We start from the raw sequence: 26665 nt of genomic DNA, 5'->3' as shown, positions 1-26665 counted from the left end.
TTGAGGTTGAGAGATTCCTTGCCAAAACAGATTCTTAGTAAGTGACTAATAGCATGCTAAACTTTGAAATCTTGGCTAAGTGATACAAGGATTGATTGCGCATATATAAGCCATTAGACATAAACCGTTGACCAAGTCTGGGACTGGGATTGGATCCAGCCGCACCTAGACTCCTCTCTGAGAAGGAGTTTAGAAAGCAAGGGGGTCCTTTCCGAACCTCATGACTCAATGGGGGGTCCTCCCTGACAGCTTGTCTGACCCTGGCCTCTATGCAGTAAATAATCAAGTGTACCCTGGCATCGAATCTCGTAAAACACTGTCGCATTCACTACTAACTTTGTTAAATCACTGTTTTATGTTAATAAACATTTCACTACTTCTCTCTTACAAGTGAAGTCAATCACTCCACCCTTGACAGGCTCTAAGTACCATGCCAAAAAAGTCATTATCAGTGTATTCAGCGATAGCTTCTCACAGAGTGAGCAAGCTCTATCCTTGCATCTAAACGGCAAGTTGAATTAGGATCACAAATGACATCTCCCGGTGCTCTACTCCTATCTCCTTTTTTTGTCCTCTTTGAAGCCATTTTCAGTGTGGTTCTCGGGTTCACATGTCATACAGTGGTGAGATAGCAGGGCTCTGCTGGCTAGGTTTATTGCTAAACACAATTCCTAAGTGACGAGGCACAAATGTCAGTGCAAAAGTGTCGCTTCTATCCCTAAACCTCAGGAAAAACATGCTAAGAGTTCCCCAAGTTCACACACAATTCCATGAAAAGAAACTGAGTGAAAATGAGAGCCTGAGGCACTGAAGAGGTGATGGCAGTAATAGACATAGTGACTTTGCATATTCCTGTTTAACATAATTCCCTTTATAAAAGACCCTGGCTTCAGGACAAACTATGCACCATCAAAGCGAGGAGGAGGGATCCTCTACCCCCAGTCATTAACCCTGGAATCAGAGAACGCGTTTTATCTCCTCTCCACTGGGGATGTGACAAAGTCAAGTCCAAGCATTTTCCCATTTCCTCATCCAAGCCTTTTATCTCCAAACTTTGGAGAACAATTGAAGGTCCTTTTGGAACAAATTCAGTCTGTCTTTAGGATCCCTGCCAGAGATGCTGCTCTGCTCGTAATCTCTTCTCCTGAAGTTCAGCTGAAAAGGCATGACATGACCACAGTGATGCTTAGGTCCACCTTGGCAGAGGCTTTTTTTGGAGCTAAGAGCTTCCATGCTTAATGACACGGAATTACAGGATTCTGCCCTACAACTCAGGCTGACTTAAACTTCCTCCACCTTATAACTACATTCTGAATGACTTTTATGATTAAAAGATACCTGCATATTCTGGGTAAAAATAATTATGATTATTAGTATAAAAACTCATTAAGATATACCTACATAAAGCAGAACAATTTCTTTGTCTCCACCAAAACTTTGGTTTCATTTAAGACTAGCCTTGCAGTTATTCTAAATGACCTTTTGGAATGAAAAGAAACGGATTTCTCCATTAAGTTCATTTTTTAAGTCATGTTGGCCTTGATGGCATTTGTGGAAGTCTTCTCTAGTACTCTCACCATTGCTTCTTAAGGTTCCTCTCAGAACTAGGTTAAGATCTTGCCTCCTATTAAAATTTCTGTTCCATGTTAAAAGTTGAATGCTGATGGACTGTATCTTTGAACCTGTGGCATCCAACTTCCTCTTTTTAAGGACACAACATTTGTGGTGGCCATTTCATGAGCCAGGTGATCCAGGTGGTTCCTGCTGAAATCCTGGTGATTGTGGCAGATCCTCCATAAACATCCTTTCCTTGATAATTGGCTTACTCTAAGTTATTGCCTAGCATAACATCCTAATTTAATCTGAAATAAAAAATTAGCCTATGCTTTTTTCATATTATTTTTAAGACTGAACCTGAATCACGTACCTTACACATCAAGTATATTTTCTTTTTATTTGGAGTGGGCAAGACAAGATCACAAGACTTTGCTGTGTCTCCAGCTAAGAGATTCAGAGGCACAGCTATATCTGGAGACAGATGACTGACTATAAGGGCTATTAGAGAGGAATTTTCTTCTAGCACTGAGGAACGCTGGACCAGTGTTCAGACAACTCAGACTTCATTAGGTGCCATCCCATTCCTGGTGTTTCAGCACATGGGCTAACTGTCTTCAACTGAAGACACCGGTACCCTCCTGTAGATGAACTACAATGCACAAATGAATACGTACAGTCAGATAACTCACGCAGAAGGAAAATCTGTTTAAGAATGAAGTTCTTCAATGTGTATTGTACCTTCTTTAATCACCTTCCTCCTCTGTTTTCGTGAGAGTCTGTAGAAGTTCCTGGGATACCAAAAGTTAAGCATAAATTGGAGTAGGCACAAATTTTCTATGTAAATCAACACATGAAGGGAGCTGCATGCTTTTACAGATACTACTGAGACAAAGAATTTTCTCACCTTTAGAGCATATGTAGCACGTCTATATGTACAGAAAACACATCTTTAAAGATTCCAGCAATCTTCCTGCTATATCATTTTTAATGAATGCATCTCAGTTAAGGTCACGGCTTATTCACATGAGAATGCATAAACCAAATCACAAGAAGTTCTTGCCAGGAAGGAGACATGAGACAAGTACATAATTTCTGGTATAATCTGAATTATGCCATTTCAACTGTGGTGAAATTCACAGTTTGTACTGAATGTTAACCGAAGCGAACAGCTCTAAATAGGCTTAAATTCTTGAATGCAAATTAGATGTAGATTTAAACCCTATGTTTTATTTTTAATAAACCAGTTTTGGTTTTGTGGAAGATTTAACTGGTGTATTTCATCTTCATGTAGTGAAGTTCCAAGTTAAGCTAACTGAAAAAAAAAAAGCATATAAAATCTTATTCGTATCAGTTTAAAGAAAGTATACCATTATAGTTAACACTGCACAAGTTCATGTAGGCAAGGTTTTATGCATCCATAAAGGATGCATTTGATCTAATTATATTCAATTAAAGATAAATTATAGTTAAACCTGTGGGGGGAAGAATGAGGATCATGGAGAGTTTTTAAAGTAGTTTTAATTAATTTTCTAAATATGTTTACTTTGCAGTTCATAGAAAATTGATATTCCTATAGCTTCTCTCACTGAAACAAGCCTTCCTCAAGCTGTGATAAGTACTTCTCAACATTTAAGTATGTAGCAAATTTTATACCTTTAATATTATGCACCAATTTGGGTTTTTTTCTTGCAATGCATAGCAATCCAGAACTTACCCCTAAGATAACAACACACAGTCAGGAAGTCAGCCTTTCATTGAAAATGTTACAAACACACTTAAAAATCCAAATTCGGATATATATTTTTTTAACATCTTAAACATTTTAAGAGTTATTGCCCAAATTTTTAGAACCCAATGGAAGAAGCATAGTTTAAGAAAAGACAATTATAAAAGGATCCATTTTCAGGTGACTGAAGGCAGCTACTTTGAAAGATATTTTTATATGAGCTACTTTCTTTAAAAAATATTTTAGTATGGAACAATAGATTCGGAATACAAGCAACACCTTTCACTACATTGCAAATACTTTACAAAGACATAACTTTCAACCAGGATCAAACTGAGATCTTATCTGTAGTAATTAGTCAGCTCTAGATAACTGGATGTCATTCGGTGCAGATGACTGATCTGTTTTTCAAAGAACATACCTGAAATCATTCATCCTTATTAGAAGTGTGTTTCAATAAAACACCTTAAAATGAGCTGCAAGAGAATGAAAAATTTCCAGCCAGAAAAATTATGCATAGAAACAACATTTTACTCCAAAAATGGTGAAGTAATTTAAATGTTTCTGCTAAAGCACTAAAAAAGATCAATACAAAAGTTTAATGATATACTCTCAAGCTTGCACACACAGGAAGTGTGCTACCCATAAAATCAGGGGAAATAGATTAGCAATCTAGAGAGCAGATGGTTGGTATTTACTTGCTGATATAACACCACCAAATGCTCCTAAATTTCTTTTTCAAATTTGCCTTTCACATTACTTTATCAGCGTAGAACTGATCCTGCAAACATATACATACAGAATTCAATAAGTTTATTCATTTGAGTAGTCACATTGACTTAAGTAGAAGAGGCTATTCACAGAACCAGGCTGTCAACTTAGTGTAAATCTACAGAGTTGTAAACTCTTTATCCTGCACTGAAGTGGGCAGACTAAGTCTGGGAAAAGAATTAAAAAAAACCAACCCTGTATGTGTGTTTTTCTGCTGGTTTTGTACTTTGCAAGAGATAGCTATTTATGGAGAAAATGATAAAAGACCTTCCATGTCTATAAATATATTACCTGTTTTTGTGGATCACTGGTAAACTTTGCAAGCCCTGAAATAAATTGAAATCTTAAATCACTTCTCCAATTTGAAGTAAAGGAGAAAGAAAAAAATAGTTACAAACTATTTTATCCAGCAAATTGTTACTACCAACATGAGAAAATGCTGTTTAATTATAATGGAATGTTTTTACAAATTACTTAACCACTGCAATCTGTGAAAAATAATTTTGCTTACAAATACTTGCCCAGAGACTTATTTTTCTCTGGTGGGAAAAAAATGTCACTACTTGCTGTACATTATAACTTGTCTAAGTTATCTGTAGGAGCTGTCTGTTCAAAATAAACAGAATTTCAGTAGTGGTAGCTCTTCATACCATAACATTTTCTCCTTCAACATTATGTTTTTTCTTCCATTTTCACTTTCCTGTCTTTTAAAATGTTGTGTTGTTGCTTCTTGTTCCTGTCCCTACTAGCTTTGTTTGGAGGCATTTACTTTGTCCCTTTGCCCAACATTTTTTTTCCTATCTTTCCTCTCATCACAGTCCACTTCTCCTCAACTGCATGCGTGTTTCTCAATGTCGCATTTGCTCATCTGCCACCTCAGGTTCCTTTTCATTCCATTTTCACATTACTTTCAAAGTCACCTGCCTCCAGGCAGTGTGTTTCCTCCCCTATTTATTTTTTTCCATTTGCACCATCTGTGTATGTGTATATTGAATACAGGCGCTTCATTTAGTGAAAGTGATATCATACTGTGTTGACCCCGTTACTGCCCTGAAAATAAGAAATTTGTTTTCCTGCGCTACAGTTTATTTGTTGATCACACTTCTAGAAACCATGAGGGAGTCCCTTTAATGTCATAGTTACGATGATAAACTTAAGTAACCTCTGACGTGCTCTCCTTGAATACTTACTGCCCTCTAAACTCCTTACTCATGCAGACACGGAAGAAGTGTCTCATTTTTGCAAAACCAGGAATTCTACCAAGCATTTTAATTCTAGGCAGGTCTTTCAAGTTCTAATTAGTCTGAATATCTCAAACATTCAAATATCTTTACCTGCAGCTAACTGTCCCAAATAATGAGAAATCTGTGCCTACCTAAAAAAAACCAACCAACCAACCAAAAAAAAACCCAAAAAACCCACAACCAGAAAAATCACTCAGCCTATATTTTCAAGTAAATGTTCGGTCTTTACTAAAACAAATGAAACGGCAGCAAAAAATAAAACTATGGGTAGATAGCAAATTTTCAACCTCTTGTCAAAAAGAGAATTAGAAAAATTCTGTCACACGTGAAACTAGCTATATTAGTCTACAGCAGTGCTGTGTTCACCTTCTGGACAAAAACAGGGCTAGAATACAGATTATCTGGAAAGATGGGAATAAAGCCTTTTGTTAAAATTGAACTTCTAAATTTAACTACTAAAAAAATGATGGTTTATATAGAAATAAAATCTTACAACCTCCAGAAAACACCACTTCCTTTAATGCAGTTATGTAAGACAACATTCAGAGTCTCATCCAGAATGCTGTATATCATTCTCTAACTCAATTTAAGAAGGATGAACTCAAAGAGCAAAATTAGTGAAACAGTCATCATAATAATCCCTACCTTATAAAAGAGCATTATTCTTCTGAAGAAGGGCTGCATGGGACACGTCCGCTTTCTCTCAAGAGTAAGCGCTACAAAAAGCAGCAACGTCACAGTGTTGATAAAAGAAGAAATGGGTATGAATTGACCAAGAATAACCATAGAATAGAATCCTAGAATGGTTTGGGTTGGAAGAGACTTTAAAGATCATCTAGTTCCAACCCCCCTGCCGTGGGCAGGGACACCTCCCACTAGACCAGGTTACTCAAAGCCCCATCCAGCCTGGCCTTGAACACCTCCAGGGATGGGGCATCCACAGCTTCTCTGGGCAACCTGTTCCAGTGTCTCACCATCCTCACAGCAAAGAATTTCTTCCTGATATCTAATCTAAATCTCTCCTCTTTCAGTTTAAAACCATTACCCCTCGTCCTATCACTACACTCCCTGACAAAGAGTCCCTCTCCATCTTTCCTGCAGGCCCCCTTTAGGTACTGGAAGGCTGCTATAGGGTCTTCCTGGAGCCTTCTCTTCTGCAGGCTGAACAACCCCAATTCTCTCAGCCTGTCCTCATAGGAGAGGTGCTCCAGCCCTCTCTCTGATCATCTTCATGGCCCTTCTGTGGACTCGCTCCAATGGGTCCTTGTCTTTCTTATGTGTTGGGGTCCCAGAGCTGAAGCAATCCTATAGACAATCCCATCTGTAATGCAGCTCTTCATACAATTCTGGGGACTAAACACCTAATTCATTTTAAGATACAGGTTCACATATTTACAGAAGGGATTATATGACATGGTTGCTGGTGGTAGCAGGCAAGGAATCAGTAGAGTTCCTCCATTCCTGTATTCCTACAGCTCTGGAATTATTATTCTCACAGCATACAAGGAGAGGGGCTACCTGCTCTACGGTAGAAGGTTCAAATATGCTGCCATTGTTATTGCTCATTAATGTGATTTAATTGCTATAAGGTTCAAGTAGATAATGTCAGTAAATATTATTAGTTCCCATGGCATCGGGGAGAGTTTCTTTACATCTTACTGTACGCAAGTTAAAGTGTCAGGAAGCACTACAACACGGATACATCAGCCTACCCTAATCTGTGACAGATCTACATTGGAATGTGCAAAACCATGACAAAGCACACAACATATGTTCCCTCTCTCTTATATGCCTGTATGGCAATGCTCTTGCAAGTATTCTGACCACCTGTATGACATTAAGAACAGTCCTGCTTTTAACAGTAATTCTGCAGGCAGAGATATAATAAGGTTTCATGATTTTCTTTCAGCTATGACTAATTCAATTTACATACACAAAAGTATTTGGAATTTCACTTTTGCTACATGTCAGCTATCACCCTATCTTTGCAGAGTCAGACCAGACACTTTTTCCAACCACCTGATCACCGTAGTAAAGATGGAGTGAAGGAAAGTTATTTCATTTATACTTCAGCAGCCACCATTTTCTGCAGGTTCAGTCTACTACATTTGCATTACCCTGTTACCATGAATTAAACTGTGTAGGAATGGGGCACATTTACATACTTAATCATTCTTAATCTTCATACCTGCAGGATCTTCTAAGAAATATTTCCATATATTATTAAGTTACTTGGTGAGTATAACCTTTATCCTGTTCACCAAGCATAATTACAGATTAATAGTTGGGTCTGGTTTTAAAATAGTTTAGCTAACATTAGCTTAGGTGACAATACATTAAATTATACAGGAAAATACAGACACCTTCAAAAATAAAGTTTCAAGAGAGGAAATTATAGGACATTATTTAATAGTGGGAATGGAAAATGGCCCAAGTTCCTAACGTTAATTCTATACTTTCTATACTTCTATATCTGAATCTAACACAGTGAAAGCAGAAGAAATATGTTTTTCAAGGAGAACGCAAGAAGAAATGGTATATAGGAAATTCAGCTGATGAATTTTGGAATTTATGTTAAAGGATATTTCAATGTTACATTTCACTGAAGAACCGAACACTTGGTACATCATCCTAACGATTTAAATGCAATCCTTTATGCCTCCGGCTCCCTCTTGTGGTGTATCAATGTTGATCGGCCTTACAGACCACACCTTCAAACATCTAATTGCATACCGAAGTTGCGCCACCAGCAAATACCACTGTAGAGATGTTGAATGTTCTTCATGACTTCCATCTCTACGTTTTGGGGTCAGTATAGGGGATCTCACACTGCAATTAAGAATTAAAAAACTTTGACCATGGTTATCTCTCCCAGTGTTTTTCACTGTCCCAAAGCATACTATCTGCCCAGCAATAATAAATAAGTTTCTTCTTTTTCTTTATTTCATTTGATAGATTATATATATATATGTATATACACACAGTACAATATTTTTCTTTTGTGATCAAGAATAAATGAGAGTTTTCATTGCTGGTTGTTCATTAAGTCAACAGATTCCAGTTAATAATGAAAAAAATTAAACATTTAATATCAAAAGCAACTTCAAGTATCTTCTATACATTTTAGTATTCAGTATATAGTAAGGTGGTTTGGGGGTTTTCTTTTTATATCAAAAGTGTATTTGAATAGACTATTTTTACCCTAATACTTTAGAGTACTATTCATATCAGGCATGGAGTTTAAAATTATGTATCTCATAGTCCCAACTAGCTCTTCACAAGAACCATAGGTCACTTGTACAATCACGGTGTATGTTTCAAAACAGGGCTTAATCATCAGCAAAGTCAAGATGCAATTACCATGTTTAGAAATGCACTATTTTGTTATCCTACAACAGGTCAGGCTATATTCCTTGATGTGAAGCAACATATAACACCACTGTTTGTAAAACAATACCTGACCTAGGCATAAGTAGTATTGAAGTTCCCAGAGCTATTAATCCCTTAACCTTTCCGTATAAAAATAATTCAATTTAGGCATTTATTGCACTAATTTTATCATACTGGATAGCTCTCACCCTGCATTATCTCTTCTCTTTGCTTAACTAAGATTACACTAAGGTTTTAATTTCCGTGGAAAACCTGGGAATAGGGCAACAGACACACGTATGGTGTGCAATATAGGGATATCTATAATATCAATAGTAATCTCAGAGGCATTCACAAAGGAAACTACACATTAGATTTGGAGATCATTTTCTCCAGTAGATTCATCATTCTCTCCTGCAACTGTAAGCTTTGAACTTGAATGATGTTTTGCTGATCCAGAATCCTGCGCACTTCTCTACAGGTTTCTTCCATAGCTCTACTCAACTTCTTTTGTTCTTCCAACATGGCCTCCATTAATTTTAGCTTCTTCTTTTGGAAGCTGCAGCTTTGCATTTTTCTTTTCTTAACTGGTCTTTCTTCAGCTCTGAAATATGAATATTTGTTAACAATTAAACTCATATTTATATATTTAAAAAATAATGTTAGAACCTAAAATTTTATACTTCATTCTTGGCCAAGCTATAACCTAGTCCTATTTTTAAACCCCTCTGTGTTTTCCAATAAATTTCTTCTCAAGTTCACGCCAAAACATAAGTATTTACTGTATTATTGCATAGCGTTACAGACTGTAAAAAAAAGAAGTTTTTAAGTCTCATTGTTTTTAATAAGAATTTTCCCTGCAGAATACTAGGCATCTTTTTTTTGTTTGTTTAATCTTGACATTTCTTATACATTGAATTTATAAACTGTATTGGGAGAGACATTTTGCTCATCTGGCCATTATTAAAGCTGCAATAAGCATCCCGTCCTCCAGAGAACATGCTGCACTGTTATGTGTTACACTAAGTTACAGCTTGTTTTTTAATGCATCACATCACTAAGGCTGGTCCCACTACAGCACACTAGTCTCAGAATTTGCCCTTGCACTGAGACACAGCAGTTGCACTGACCACTCGTTTATATATACCATCACAAAACATAATCGACATAAAAGTTTAGCAGGATACAGCTTACAAGATTCCCTCTTTTCTTACAGGTCACAGATTGATCCCATTTCATATTTGCTTTTAGAGGCATTTGCCAGTTGCACTTTAAGATCTTTTTTTTAATTAAATGTATTTGTCACAAACACAGGATACTGTGCCTACCTTCTCATATTTAGGTTAATGACAAGTTTTATCAAGTAGGACAACTAACAAAATAAACCATACTTCCTCAAACTCCTAACATTTTAACGGACATTTCAAGTACACTGTAACCCTCTGCTATAGTTTTGTTTTCACCATAATATAAAGGCAAGACTCTGTATTCAATACAGTGATTAATTGCTATTTGGATTTTTAAAAAGTTCTTCTGAAATTCAAAAATAGTATTTGTAGCCTTTGAAAACACCAGATTGATGAATCTAAGGCTGTCTATGTATCCAGTCATGTTGAATGTCTCTGAATTCTCTCAGGGTATAAAAGTTAGATAAACATGTATCAAATTGTACGTCCTCATCTGTAGTCTGTAGAACTACCATGTGCAATTTAGGTAATATTTTAAGAATTTCCTCTATGCTGCATCATGCTGAGTTTCTGTATTGGAAGGAAGAGAGAAACCTAGCAATAAAAACAGTGCTTTCATGATGTAGAGTTCACACGGCTGTCCTAACTTGGGGTGACAGTGCAACACGTGAATTCAAAACCAGCCTATGTGGCATACAAGTCAGAACACACACGTGGATAGATCTGTTTCTCTTAACCTGTAATCTAAGAAAGAAGTGTGCTGAATTGTGAGGGAGGAAGAAAGGCAAGTAGAAGGCAAATGTGCAAGTGAACCGCACATCAGAAAAACCTGCAGTTACAGCTAGATAACTTCTTTTCTAACTTAAAGTGACAGTCCACGTGTTCATTTACACTTTTTGTAACTCCAGACTGGAGTCCCCAACATCAAAGTTATCTGATGGTGGGTCTTGAAGTCCCTTCACACAAACAGCAATCTCAGTTGTGTTCTGCCAAATACAGTATCCTTTCTGGGTGAAATGTAATAATGAGACAGCACAGTGGTGACTAGTATGCCATGTCAACGCTTTGCAGATTTCAAGACATCCTTGAATAAGGATACCTTGAACTCTTAAGGAATGTGTTTTTATTAATGTGAAGAAGGGGAGTGGGGAGAGAGGTCACTTGGCTGTGGCAGATTTGTATCATAATTTCGTTCATGTTCTTACCCTACTGGACAGGATTTGTGCAACAGTGACTGTGACATTCAGATCTCTCAGCAAGAGAAATAAACAATCCTAAGCACCTGAAAGACTTAACACAAATATAACAAAAAGACACACGTCCCTTGACATTTAAGAGTGCAATGACCCAAAAAGTGTGAGGTCTATGAAAAGAAACAAATGGATTAAATTAAATGCTATTAAAATACAAGAGAAAAAAATTCAGAATTGGTCTTGAGGGAAATTGTTTGAGTAGTGTTTAGTCATTTGAATGTGATGTCCCCCTGTCCATAGGTAAGAAAGAAAAACAGTCTTCCTTTATAAATGTACACTAAGGTGGTAAACAAAGACCACTGGCTTTTAGATTATCCAAGAATTTGAAGTTACTTGTACGATCCAAAGGTCTTTAGCACCATTACACTGCTATGATGATGCTAAGGAAAAGGAAAAGCCATCATCTTTATGCTAAACATAACTTTGGAAGGTATACAAAATAAACTCACCTTTGTAGAATCTATATATCATATTTGATTTTGAGCATCAAATATAATATATATAAATTATATATAAAATATATATGTAAATACATGCTGCTGTACTCAAACTGCGGGTCAAGCTTATAGCTGATCACTGAGATTATCGCAGCCAGACAATCCTGCAAGAATGGGTCTTGCATGACAGCAAATTCTGTTTCCCCCATTAAATCTAAGGGCCAGAATGATTTGAAATGTGGTTCTTAAAGAGGTCAAGCAAGTGGAAAAGTTCTACAACAGTTTAAGGACAGCACTGAATCTCTTATTCGAAGGTTCCCATCACTGCACTCACATTCACAAAGAATGCATGCTTTGTGGCAGGCAGAGCAAGAAACTTTGACTAAAATAATACCATCATTTCAGAAAGTCACCTTTTGAATTTAAACTTGTCTTCACAGAGGATTTAAATACTGAAAATGCGATGGATCTTTATCCTCTTCCCTATAGAGTACTAGAAAGTAGCTACAGTAAGACCTCTTGTCTGAAACAGGTAAGAACTGGGTCCAAGAGCAACAAGAGGGCTTGCGTCTTATCAAAGTAAGCGCTGGTGATAATGGTCCTTGATAAGGAATGAGAGAGAAAACCTGAGGCACGTCAATAGTACTGAGCTGCACTGAGTACTGCATGACTTTCTTGGCAATTGTGGCTACCGTTTGTGTTTTAATTTCAATTGAAATAAAAAAAAAATAAAGCACCATAAAAAAGGAGATGGAATGATTTGGATTGAATGATTATTTTTAAGAGAAGAAAAAAAAAAACCTCTGAAGTGTTTTCCTAGAGTCTGTACAGGATTTTATCTGTTTTTCAGTTAAACAAATGTGGTCCATCAAAAACCTGTGAGACACATAACCATACATCCAAGACAATAACTGTCTTGCGCAGCTCCAGAGAGGAAAGAGAGGCAAAATGCCTGGTGGTGATGGCAGCTATCTGGGGAACTGTATCAGCAGTATCTGCAGTCTGCTAATAACCGAGAAGGTACCTGTTGACAAGTTCTTGCTCAAAATTGTGTTTCAGCACAGAGAAGTTCCCCCAAAAGCCAGGGCAAAAGGATTCTTCAAGGTTTCCTAAGTACTCTCTCTGTTTCTTTACAATTAACAAGCAAGACTTGGTAATTAGACAGTCTTAATTGAAAAGAAATACTTATTTCAGACAACCCTAGCTTTGGTGGTGTTCCAAACCTCCTTTTCTCTCCGGCCATAGTGACTATCAGTGAGAGGGTTTTATGATCACTCACAAGTCCATAGTAAGGACTTAGAATTTACAATCCTCTCTTCTTGCAGGATAGCTCTCAAAGGAGAGCTCTTGAGAGGGGGTCTACAAAAGAAGGGTCTAAAGAATCTAATTTACGAGTAAAGAACCCTCAGCAACATGAAACAATGTAAAATGTCCAGTGATGCCTGAAGGAGTCATTTGAATGCTGAAGTGTTTCCTCAGATATTGAGCATCTTTCTTGAGAAGTTCCAGGTCTCCTAGGTAGCATGCCAGAGAGATCTCTCCAGCGTCAATAACTTTTTATAACAGCAAGTCAGGAGGGAAGCAGGGATAGGAATATGGGTTCAGCACTGAGTAACCCACCAGCATCAGTATCCTCAGGTAGTTTCAGCTAGATGTCTAGTTTGGCAATCTATAGGCACGAGCATAAGAAACGATCAATGTTTGCTGTAGCGAACACCAATCAGTTCCTGTTGCTGATTTTCCATGTTGCTTTCCTGTGCAGCCAACACCTCTGTGACAATAGGGGTGCAACAGATCCTGACGGCCTCCACAGCCTCTGCCAAAGAAGTATCTCCAGTCTTTGCCAAGCCTAGTCTCTGAAGGTAGATTTTTGACATCTGGAGGAAAGAGGGGTCTAGGAAATCCAGGACCTCAAATACAATCTGCTGATAGTCTTGGGCCTCTAATGTCTACAGCAGGGAGCCTCCAAGAGAATTTGCACTGGTATTCCCCTGACCACACACACAAAGTGTGGAAGAGCTCTGGCATTGGTACCACGTTCCAAGCAGGACCTTGCAAAGCTAGGGGTTTTTTGTATGTTGTAGGGTTTTTTGTGTGTTGTAGGGGGTTTTTTTGTGTGTGTGTGGTTGGACTCGATGATCTCAAAGGTCCTTGCCAACCATGAAGATTCTATGATTCTGTTTCCACATTATGCTCCAAGACAGACAGGCAGGGTTCAAATTAAGCAAACCAAGGGAAAGAAAATGTTCCCTCTCATCTAGGATGCTGAGCAGAAATGACAGTGTGCATTGGGGACCAGGGGGAAACAAAGCAAAACCTCCAGATATAATTAGGCAAGTCTCAAATGTATTTGCTGTCTACCTATCTAAGATCAATTTAATTCACTGTTCAATTAAAAGTTCCTTGATTGATTGCCTACACTCACCCAGTAAGGCTCAGTTCAGGGATGTGTGAATAATTAATGAAGCAGGAGTTGAATACAAAGAGCAATCTGTTTGCCAAAAATGTGATACCTCCACAAAACCATAGAAACAATTCTTCCTTTCTGACTACGTCATGGCAAATGGGTCTCCAGTACCATCAGTTTGTGGAATTTATGGCTTTCAACTACTAACAGTTGTTTCTGGCTTGGTTCTGCTTTTTTAGGTACATAAAAATCTGAGTAGGTCTCCATAACACATATCTTTATGGAAAATAATTAACAATGATCTGGAAATAAATAATATTCATATCAGAGACAGCACAAAGACCTTCAGAATTTGGGGACTGAGAATCGGGCTACCTGGATCTTCTGGTAAACTAGGCTCATTCAAATACAGCCAAATGCATTCAGGAATTAATGAGGCTCATCCTTGAAGTAAAGGGTAGAAAAGAACCACAAAAATGGCTTGGAGCTTGGGCAAAGCATCTTCCTATGATAACAAGTCTGCATAATGAGTTACGATGCACTACATAATGCGCATAGCCTAAAGCTCAAACTTCTTTGTAGATGCTGCCCATTCAGATTTTAAATAGCCATGGCATAATTTTAGGAAGATTGAAGGCTTTGCCAAAACTGTTATTTCCTGAATTAGCATCCCCACCAAGTTTTAATGCACTTCTATTAAACAATTCGTATCTTGGTTAATTCATGTTACCAATTCTTACTCTTTCTCTGTGTGTAAACCTTCTGTATCAAATTATTTAATCTACATTTAAAAATAAAAGAACACCAAAGACGGTATTATCATGGTACAAAACTACCTTGAGGCAAAAAGTGAAAAACACTGAAAGGATCTCCTATGTAGTGAAAATAAACATAAGTAACGTCTGAAAGTTTAGTTCACTATATTCACATTAGAAACAAGACACTGGTTTAAGCAAGAGATTAATCACTGGAACAGATCCCTGCAGGGAAGAGTGAATTCTCCATCTTCTGAATATATCAGATCTAGACTGAATATCCAGTAAACAATTTCCAAGAGTCAAACAAATCACAGAGACAAAGAAATGGAGGACAACAGAGACGTGGGGCTCCCAAGTGCAGTAGGCCTCTGCTGAAGGGAAGCATGTCACAGAACCCCCTCCATAACATTTCTGGGCTCCACACCAGAATAACAGAATTCAAATGCATGGATAGTATTTAACAAGAAGTCCAACTAGGTGACATGGTGGTTTTATTATGGTCTGTTAATCTGTAAACGTAACTCTCTCACACCCATTTTCAGTACGATAGAAATGGCAGAACGGACAGAATGAAGTCTGAACCACATTCACAGTCTGGATAATTATGTTCTGTCATTACTTTAACAATGAAAATAAAGACTATAAATTAGTCCACATGGTGAAAAAAACACTGTTTTCAATTAGATAAAAAGTCATTTATAGTGGTGTCGGGAATTTTTGTTTTAAAAGTTTAAGCTGCAGTACAGACTCTGCCACATTGCATTATATTATCTGACCATAATAGAATAATTCTATTATTGTCAGATGTTTTATGGACATTGCAGTATAATACAAGCTTTGTTCAAGCCCAAAAGCAGTTAGAAAAATACTAAAAAAATATCAGGCACCCTATTAAAGGGAAACAGGGATTCCAAATGTTTTCCTCATCTGCAAATTGCAACAAAAATAAAAATTAATTCCCATGTTAATTGTATTATCACTAACTAGCAAAATTTGGCGTTTGCAAGAAGGTCCCACACTCAAAGAATTTCAAATAAAATGAAAAGAAATCCAGTTTCATCTATTTTCGGCTTGAAAGTATGTATGTATTGATTGAAGTATAAATCTTGACATTTTTCTTTATCATGAAAGCTAAGCATTAAATTCAATACATTTTTTTAAGTTGAAATTTATATAGCCAAGTAGCCTCCTGCTATGTTCAAGGATACTGTCGAAAATACAGAGATGACACGCAAAAGCTGTGTTTGAGACTTTAAGGGAATAACAGTAAAGTTTTCATTAGTTTAATAGTTGACTTAAAAAAAAAGTACTGGTTGAGGGGTTTTTTTCCACTATCCATTGTTGCCATAACATTATGATTTTTATTACTGAAGAAAAAAAAATCCCATAGCATAAGCTTACTTTGCACACTTGACTGATCTGTGTATAGTCTGCTTCACAGAAAAATAAGGAATATACAGTTGTAAATATACAGCTGTAAAATGCATCTGTGTTTTACATATAGATATGTGTGTATATTTTTCAAAATATGTTTCAAAATAATTGTTTTGCATAGCCATCAAGTACAAAAATTGAGAGGGAAATTGAGGACCTGAAACATTCTTTTAATTTCAAATGCCAGTGTTGTCTTTAGTTCCTTTTTTGAATCTATTAGATCAACTGTGTACCGTTCAGAGGCAAGGGCATTTACAAAAAAGCCAAGATGGACTCAAATTTTATATGCTAATTCTCTTCTCTCTTGTTGGCTATTTCAAAGAGTTTTTTCAAATACAGGATGAGACTCTAATTGCTTAAGCTGAAAATTGCTTCTCAGTTCATAATTTTCCATTAGTAACTCTAAAAGAATTATCTCCCTTGTCTTACCATGGCAGCTCTAAGTGATTTTAACCCATCTGATATCATTAGCAAGCGCTTTATTTCCTTCTGCCCAAGAAAGGGTTTCCTACCCTTCTCTCATTTGTCAGACTAAACTGAACAGGTCACAGCTGTACAAGCTTTTCAAAACCCTCTATGAGTATTGGAATACTGCTTTTCCTCTTTCCAGATACGTGCCTCATTAATATCACAAGCACTTGCTAATTTTTAATCCGATCGCAATACTCACCTAAAATGTTACACTAATGTCTCAAGTGGTATCTACTGCTCAAGTTTTTCCTATTTTTAATCACATTAGAACTGTATTTTAACTTGTGAATATGTACATATCTTGCTGTTACATGACATGCACAATATTATATTGCACAAAATTCTTTTACAGTAGAGACTATGAGAGCATGGCTGCGTTGGTAAGTTAGGGAGCAATGTCTTATGGAGGTCTTACCACACTGACAGCTGACCTACCCTTTCCTCCAGTTCCCAAACCCTGTTGCACAGCCACCTTTAGCAGGTGGCAGCAGCCTGACCTGCTGCAAGGACAAAGCGTCATTACCTGCCAGACAGACTTGCAGCCAGTTGAAAGCCAGTCTCTGCCATTAAAGGCTAGATTTAAATCATAGAATCATAGAACCATAGGGTTGGAAGGGACCTCTGGAGATCATCTAGCCCAACCCCCCTGCCAGAGCAGGGTCACCTAGAGCAGGTTGCACAGGAACGCGTCCAGGCAGGTTTTGAATGTCTCCAGAGATGGAGACTCCACCACCTCTCTGGGCAGCCTGTTCCAGTGCTCTGCCACCCTTACAGGAAAGAAGTTCCTCCTCATGTTTAGGTGGAACTTCCTATGCTCAAGTTTGTGCCCGTTACCTCTTGTCCTGTCCCCGGGCACCACTGAAAAGAGCCTGGCCCCATCGTCCTGACACCCACCCTTTCAGTATTTATAAGTGTTGATAAGGTCCCCCCTCAGCCGTCTTTTTTCCAGACTGAAGAAACCGAAATCCCCCAGCCTTTCTTCATAAGAGAGGTGTTCCAGTCCCCTAATCATCTTGGTAGCCCTTTGCTGCACCCTCTCCAGCAGTTCCCTGTCCCTCTTGAACCGGGGAGCCCAGAACTGGACACAGTACTCCAGGCGCAGCCTCACCAAGGCAGAGTAGATGACATGCAGTTTCTAAATTGGCCAAGTAAAGTTAAAATATTTTTTACTAGAACAGGTTAGGTAATTACCTTGAACAAAGTAAAAAAAAAAATACTGAACCTGAAGCTAGCTAAAATGCATTATAGCCTAAATTTTCCAGATCTTATCGCTATGGAAGTAATTCAGTTAGAGTGGCTTAAGTCCACTTCAGCTGCAAATGAAAGCATCTACATGAGCGTCCATGTGCAAGCTGTAAGCACAATAGATAACACATTCGTGGTTGATTAGCTTGACTTCTGTGATGGCTTGTCTACGGTCTGCAGTGAAACCTGGCGTGGTGACCTCTGTCCTCCCCTACCAGTCACCTACGGTACAAAATCTGTCTTGTCCTGGAGTTCTCCCTAAGCTGAAGAAATTTAACTTCTGGCATTTTTTAAAAGTCTGATGTTATCAAATAGTCTAGTGAATAAACTATACCTCATGCGTGTGGAAAAATGACCTTCTAATTAAATTTTATTAAATAATATTACTGGAAATCAAATTACGAATTGGGGGCAAAAGTTATTGCATCAGAAATGTGATCTTGGGAGTCTGCAGATCCTAAAATCAAGAGAGACCATGTACCAGGGATATCAACTACTTACAATGAACTACAATGAAAAAAAAATGTTGCTTGTGAACAAAAAGGTTGCTACAATTCAAGAATTATGTGCCATAATATATATTTGATTGCAAAAAAAAAAGCTTTAAAAATAATCAGCTATTCAAGGACTATTTGCTTAAATGGTTGAATGAATTTACCCTAGGTTTTATTCATCCAAGAGCAGGCTTGGAAACAATAATCCAAACTTGTTAGGTTGGTTCTTCTTGCAGCTCAACACCTTCTCAGTTGCATGACTGACAGATAATTTTACTGTTATAGTCAAAGCTTCACAGACTCATGATAAGGATCTCTAGGATCAACTTTTGTCCTGCCAGAAAACTGTAATCAACTCTTATTTCACACCACTCTGGATGAAAAATGAGACCGGTAAAGTCTAAAATTTGTATCAAGTGTACAACCCTGCCTTTTGTTAAAATGCCGCTTTCCAGAGAACTCCAATCTTATCAAAAAAGGAAACACATGTTTGCATTCTCAAACTAGCACTTACTTTGAAAAAGGGATATTCTCAATTGTATTTGAAATGTTGCAATGTACTTTCAAACTGCATAAATAGCATTTCAGTGTCCGGAGAAATATTGTTTGCATCTTTTCAGCATTTTAATAATAGCTGAAGCCAGAGAATTTTCAAACTCATACCAAAAGCAAAACTAGAGCAAGCCAAAAATCTCATCTAAGCAGTATGTTATATCTCTGATTGCACTGCAGAACTCTCTGCAGAACATGCCTATACTCCTATTACAAACACTGTACCTCATGTGAGCAGTGACATGCACACTGAGTTTTGGCAATATTATACAACTTTTTGGCCAGTCCTCCTACTCACTTCCAGCCTCTCATAAAGGAATAAAGAAAATGCCCCAATTCAGCAAAGTGGCTGAGACTGGGGAACAGATGTCATTTGTGATTTACAGGAAAGATACAACAGCTGTTAGAGAAAACTGTGCTCGGGTGTCCCCTTTACCTAGCAGATACGGTTCATTCTGTGAAATACAAGAAAGGGGGAAAAACAGATACTACCTCAGCTTGTAAGAAAGTAAGCTTGATGAGCTCTCTGAATGTTCATCTTCAAAGCACTCTTCCCTTCCTTCATACGTAAACTGGTTATATGGCAAATAGAGAGGTGTGGACTTGGCTGATGGAGACTGCGAGGCCTCCGTTTGTGATGTAGAAGGACCTGGTTGCTGATTTTCGTGCATTTTCACATCGCTGTGGTCTGTCACTTTGGATAAGATCCTATCAATGGTTTTGTAGTAAGGCCAGTCAGGTGCAACAGTTTCACTGTCAGTCATGCATTTTAATTTCCTGTAAGAAAAGGCATACAACGTTAAATCTTTTTTTTCTTATAAAAGCACTTTTAATACAGATCTTCTATCTCAAAACATTTGTTCCGGTCACATTTAGGTGTCGAACTGAATGTTATTAATGAGAACAAAATTAGACACTTTTTTCTTTTGATCTCCAGTGAAGCCTTTCAGTTTCTTTTCGTAGTTTTGACCTGTGATTAAAAGTTGCATGTAAACCCCAAATGGAATTCAATACAAATAAAGAACATTACAACCTCTAATGGAAACAGTACTTACTACGCTGGTTGTAGAATAATTTTTCTTCCCCTTACAGAGGGCCAGACTAACCAATCTGACAGCAGACCCTGACAACCAGAGTAGGCAACACACCACAGCCTTTACCAAACTCTGAGCAGACCTGTCCTTCCATGCTTTGAAGAATGAATATTTATTTTCCATGGTGAATACAAGTGGCTATAGATATAATTCATATTCTTTTCCTAATATTACCTAAAAGCTCTGAATTGCCTAGGTAAATATCCTAGTAACACCCATGAGATGTAAATGTCTGTTCATCTGTTACAGAATAAAGATCAGTGTAGGAAGAAGTTTAGGATTTCATTTATTTACACACACAAAAAAAGCAGCCCAATGAAGACAGTTAATAATGCATTATAAACAGCATGCACAAAAACCTTACAGTGAAAGGACCATCAACCATGACCTTGTCTTTCACATGCATCTTATCATGAGATCTATTATTCAGTCCTAACACAAAGTTCACTGCTATCCCACTTGGTAACTTGTTATTTTATTTACTTTTACTGAGAAATATACAACTGAGGTGTACAGATGAATTACACATCTCAAAGAAACTCCAGTGCTCAGCTAGAGTCCCCAGCTTTCTTTTTGTTTGCCTTTTCCAGTTGGGATCTTGTTACTCTCAATCAAAATGCAGCAAGGGAACACAACAGGAAAGGCAAGACCAATGACAAATGCTCCATTTTCATAAACCAGATTTCATTCAAATTAACAAAAAGTTGAACCAAATCTGATTCTCACAGCTAGCAAGAGGTTTCCATTCACAGAAAAAAGGATAAAAACTATTCCTGGACACCTGGCCCGCCCCCTTTCCTTGAAGCCTTTCAGGTTTTTCCTCCTCAGAATCCATCCTGCCCCCACCTGTCCTGCAAAGGATAGAATTAAATAACATGTAAACATGATAAAAATGGTGCCAAACTTAAAAGTGAGAACTTGAAGTTCTTCCTTTTAAACAGCTCTCAGTCTAGGGTAAGGGGAAATCCACCAGTGAGGAAAGAGGGCAGAAAGATTTGCTTAGATTTTAAAGCCATTTAAGGATTCTTCTTTCTTTCTCATCCTTGCAAGGTCTGATGAGCTTTTCCAGCTATTTAGAAATGCACACCATGGTCCTGCATAGCAAAGCCTCCACAGCCATCTGTATTTTTATGCCCTCTATGCATTCAAAATTTTAATTTCATACATGTTTCACAACCTACTGCTGCGATTTCATAGTCAGAGAATATCTAGCACAACCTACAAATACATGCATATCCATCCAGCACAGATACAAAATAGCTAAATACAGGGCTGACAGCAACCATCACTTGATACTGATTATTTTTAGTTCAATTGTTTAGGCTATTTGCATGAAAAACATATCAATTAAACCACTATAAGCTACTAGCCAAGTCAACATTCCACAAGTGTTTGCCCATGTTGAAACCCCCAATACATTCAAGCAATGGGGTTTAAAACATTACCGTCCTCAGCTGCTCATTGCAACGCATTCACCATGGTCGGCCATCCCTATGGGCGAGACAGCAAAAAGCCATGTGTGAGGACATCTCAGCCACTCCAGTGCAAAGCCCAGCAGCTGCGCTGAGGCTTCACGGACATGGTCTGATCCTGGAGGACTGCAAAACACTGTGCCAAAAAGGACAGGAAAAGCTGAGAGCTGGTATTCTGCTGACTCTGCTTTTGTGTTTAGCCTAGCATTAGGCCAGGGCCCCCAGGTCCTCATCAGCAGAGCTGCTGCCCAGCCAGTCCATCCCCAGTCTGTATCAGTGCAGGGGATTTGACCATCCCAGGGACAGGACTTTGCATTTGTCCTTGTTGAATTTCACGAGGTCCCTGTCAGCCCATTCCTCAAGCCTGTCTAGGTCCCTCTGAATAGCAGGCCTGCCCTCCTATGTGCAGACTGCAGCCCCCCAGTTTGGCATCATCTGCAAAATAGTGAGCATGGACTCCACCATCTCCTCCTTTGGATTGTTGATATTAAACAGGGCATATCCCAGTATAAACCTCTGCAGTCCTCAACTTGGAATGAGATGCTAGGTAGAGTACAAGCCATTAAACACTACTCTTTGAGACCAGAGATCCAGCCAGTTTTTCAGCCAGCTGGTAGTCCATCCATTTGAAGTATAACATCCCAGCTTCGATACAAGGATGTTCTTGGAGACCGTGTCAAAAGGGTTTCTACTGTCAAACCAGACAACATACCTTGCTCTGCTGTCACCCACAGATCTCGTCATTTAATCACAGGAAGCAAGCAAGTCAGTCAGATATGGTTCCCTCTTAGTAAATCCACTATGGCTATTTCCGGTTACCACCTTCTCCTTTATGTGTCTGGAAATTGCTTCCAAGATGGCTTGCTCTGTGATCTTCCCAGGAGTTGAAGGGAAGCTGATCAACTTTTAATCCCTGTTCTTGCCTTTTCTGAAGATGGGTTAAACAGTGGCCTGTCTTCAGTCCCCAGGGACCTCCCTCAATCTTCACAAACTTTCAGAGATGATTCCTGACTCAGTCCTTTTCTGCTGCTGGTATTTACAGAATCACAGAATCTTCATGGCTGGAAAGGACCCTTAAGATCATCAAGTCCAACCAAACAACCTACAATCTCTGCCACTAGAGCATGCCCTGAAGCGCCACATCTAGACGTTTCTTAAACACCTCTAGGGATGGTGACTCAACCACCTCCCTGGGCAGGCTGTTCCAGTGCCTGACCACTCTTTCAGTAAAGCAATTCTTCCTAATATCTAATCTAAACCTCCCCTGCCGCAACTTCAGACCATTTCCTCTGGTCCTGTCATTATTTACTTGGGAGAAAGGGCCAACACCCACCTCTCTCCAACCTCTTTTCAGGTAGTTGTAGAGGGCAATGAGGTCTCCCCTCAGCCTCCTCTTCTCCGAGCTAAACATGCCCAGCTCCGTCAGCCTCTCCTCATATGACTTGGTCTCCAGACCCCTCACCAGCCTGGTAGCTCTCCTCTGGACACGCTCCAGCACTGCAATGTCCCTCTGGTACAGAGGGGCCCAGAACCGAACACAGTACTCGAGGTGAGGCCTCACCAGTGCCGAGTACAGAGGCATGATCATTTCCCTGCTGCTGCTGGCCACGCTACTCCTGATACAAGCCAGAATGCTGTGGGCCCTCTTGGCCACCTGGGCACACTGCTGGTTCATGTTAAGCTGGCCGCCCACCAGCTATTTCATCTAACCATACTAACTAACCATTTAGTCTAACCCTACTTCAGGCACACCAGGCTCAGAGATCTGGGCAGTGAAGACTGAGATAAAGAAAGTACAAAGTATCGTTGGCCTTATTACTTGCATCTCTTTCACTAAATCACCTACCCTGGTCGTGATTTTTGGGGCAACCCCCAGTATCAATAGAGCTTGGGGGATGAAGTGATTGAGAGGAACCCTGAGGAGAAGGACTTAGCGGTACTGGTGGATGAAAAGCTGTATGTGAGCCGGCAATGTACACTTGCAGCCCAGAAGGGCAACTGTGTCCTGAGCTGCATCAAAAGCAGTGTGTCCAGCAGGTCAAGGGAGGTGATTCTGCCCCTCTACTCTGCTCTGGTGAGACCCCACCTGGAATAATGAGTCCAGCTCTGGAGCCCTCAGCACAGGAAATACATGGACCTGTTGGAAACAGTCCAGAGGAGGGCCACAAAAATGATCTGAAGGATCAAGCATCTCTCCTATGAGGACAGGCTGAGAGAGTTGGGGTTTTTCAGCCTGGGGAAGAGAAGGCTCCAAGGAGACCTTATTGCGGCCTTTAAGTACTGAAAGGGGGGCTTATAAGAAAGGGGGACAAACTTTTTGTAGGGCCTGTAGCAATAGGACAAGGAGTAATGGTTTTAAACTAAAAAACGGTAGATTTAGACTAGATATAAGGAAGAAATTTTTTACAGTGAGGGTGGTGAAACACTGGAGCAGGTTGCCCAGAGGGGTGGTAGATGCCCCATCCCTGGAAACATTCAAGGTCAGGTTGGACGGGGCTCTGAGCAACCTGATCAGTGGAGATGTCCCTGCTCAGGGCAGAGGGGTTGGTCTAGATGACTTTTAAAGGTCCCTGCCAACCAAAATCATTCTATGATTCTATGAAAAGTTTTCAGGCGTAGATATTTTGCCTGAGTAGGTCAGTTGGTTTTTCTTTGAGCTCCACTGTGTACCCAGACCCTTTTTTTTTTTTTTTTTTTTTTTTTTACAAAACTATCGTGATTTTGAAGGGAGAACTGTTGTTTATTATCTGCCCACACAGCTGTAGAGTTGCAGCTATATAAACCCAGGTATTTCTCTGGCTCCGAATGCATTCAATGGATACTAATTCTTCTACTTCTGACTGCTTACCATAGCTCAGGGCTAAAAAAAAAAAAGGATCACTACCAGGAGGTAGGCAAGAGAACTTTGTTAGCTTAAAAGCAGCACCAGCAGCAACCATCTACCTGTATGGAGTCTGGCTCATACATAAAGAAAAAAGGATGAAACAGACGGAAAGATGAGAAGATAAGGGGGGAAGGGAGTGTCAGTCCTTTGGAAAAGAAGCAGAAACGCTGCAGGTGGAGGTAAACAGGGAGAACACTCACTGGAACAGTAGTGATGGTTTAGCTTTCTGGTAAAAACAAACCAAATAGCTAACTTGGTAATATTAATATCAAGTTTCAGGACTCACTGATTTTTAAATATTTTTTTATACAACTGCCAGAAGTCCAGAGAACCTAGCAAGACAGCTGAGAGATTTTGCCTGCATCGAGGTAAGCATAACCCTGGCAGAACTGAAGTCTAAAGCAAAGATGAATTTACTATTCTAAGTCAGTTATTACTGTAACTCATCCCAGCAGCTCTTAGTTGCATCCAAAATGTAAAGTTGGATTATTTTTTTTATTATTATTGTTTTGTTTCTCTGTGGGTTTGGTTTGTTTGTTTTAATGAAAAATGAAGAAGTCAAAAAGAAACAGGACAATAGCAAGGCTGGGATGCAATAGTCCAGAAATGAGAGAGGAAGATGAGCCAAACATTCAGCACTTTGACATTGGGCAAATCACTGCCTGAGTGAGCAAGCCAAGGCAGAAAAATTAGGTAAAAAGCAGGGGTAAGCGAGAAAGCCAGCAGAGCTTGCAAAATAAATTCACACTGAGTTTATCTAGAGCTGTTGCTGTTTCATGAGGCTCTATTAAAATCCAGCTGAGAGCAGAGGCGACTGAGAACGCTCTCCAAAAGCTCGGGGATCAAAGTCAGGTTTCCAGTGGACAAATATCTGGAAAACATTGTCAGCTCAGTTAATCTGAAAGGTGGTTGCTTGTCTCATTGCAGAGAAGTGAATAAATTAATGGGCTTTGAGATCCTACTGCCAAAACACTCCACTGAATGGACTGAGACACCAGTTGAGTAATTTGTGCTGCCGTTGACCTTTCTTCAGTCTTTATTCTGTGCCTATTAATCCACCTTCTAAAATAAAATTATTACAATATTATGTTCTAGAGAGTTTTTTAAAATCATCATTTAGTCAGTAAAAAACAAGCAGTCTATAACTTGCCTTTTTTATTTTTTACATTTTTTTCTCAAAACACTATTGCTTTTTTATTATTATTACAGTATTTGATATTACTACTTGCCTTAAGGAATGGATACAAGATCCATCTCCTGGGGTTTCTGAGAAAAGCTTTCAAAATAAATAATAAATAGCAACTGTTCATGAACCAATCAATGGTGAGGAAAAGAAAGATGTATAAAAGTACAGTACTAAGTTGTGCATCTGCTATAAATTATTGAAATTAAAGAGAAAGCTAGTAAAATATTGAAATTTAACTTTCTGCAGTAATTTGGCTGCACTTACATTTTATCATTTGCTGTAGCAGAGGTCAAATATTCCCGTTGCTTAATGTCATAGAGTATAGCAACGGATTACACAAGCAACAATGTTTAATTGCTATCATGTACACATGAAAATAAAAAATTAGACTAATCTTTCATTCAAATCATGAGATTGATTCAAATTTACCAATCATTAACATTAATTGACTGCGATTCAAATCAAAAAGCAACAGCTGCATCCTGTTTCCTAGGCTTTGGGGAGGGTGATGTTTTTGAAAATAATAAATTTGCATTCACACAGTTCTTATTTTGAAACATCAGAAGGAATCAGTCAAAACTGTGGACCAGTGTGCAAGCTTTACAAACCCTCCTAGCTTCTTATAAGCCAGTGTGTATTATGCCGGTGGAAATATTATATCAACAGATACAGTTACACATTAAGACCAGCATCTTAGTGGTGACGGGACACTGCTTTCTTTTAGAAGCACTAATTATAGGTTTCTATGTGCTGAATGCCCCAAGTAGCCTACACAATAGAAAGAATTCAGCACGTATTCCAAGTGATGCTAAAGTGCAAGAGCTGGCATGCTAATCTCAGCAAAACTTTTGATGGCCAGCACATCAGAAAGCTTAACTTGGAATTCCAGCAGGCTTGACTCAGCCCTTCCTCCTTCCAAGATGGATAAGTAGGGAGGTTCACGCAGCTCACCGCACAGGTGTCTTCAAAACTGAACATTAAAAACCTGGTGGCTGATCTAGCCACAGCAGATATTTCAGATTCTACTGCCATTTCTAAAAGCAGAATTTTACTCAAATGCACCTGCGAAAAAATTTTCCTTACACCTACGGTGCTGTGTAGAATTTTCCACCCAGCCAATTTCC

The 26665-nt window shown here is 38.8% G+C and overlaps 1 protein-coding gene across 1 annotated transcript in view; it reads right to left on the bottom strand.

Moving 5' to 3' along the window:
• Positions 1–8321: 8321 nt before the first annotated feature.
• MSANTD1 (Myb/SANT DNA binding domain containing 1) overlaps positions 8322–26665 on the bottom strand; it is a 36610-nt gene continuing 18266 nt past the window's right edge. Inside the window, 2 exon segments of the mRNA XM_063336146.1 lie at positions 8322–9271; positions 19398–19682. Of these exon segments, the coding sequence (XP_063192216.1) occupies positions 9031–9271; positions 19398–19682 (526 nt within the window). The 3' untranslated portion in view covers positions 8322–9030.

Source organism: Chroicocephalus ridibundus, chromosome 5 (assembly GCF_963924245.1).
Source record: "Chroicocephalus ridibundus chromosome 5, bChrRid1.1, whole genome shotgun sequence".
NCBI classification, from domain to species: Eukaryota; Metazoa; Chordata; class Aves; order Charadriiformes; family Laridae; genus Chroicocephalus; species Chroicocephalus ridibundus.
The sequence above is the reverse complement of the archived record's forward strand: the minus strand, read 5'-3'. Positions and strand labels throughout refer to the sequence as shown.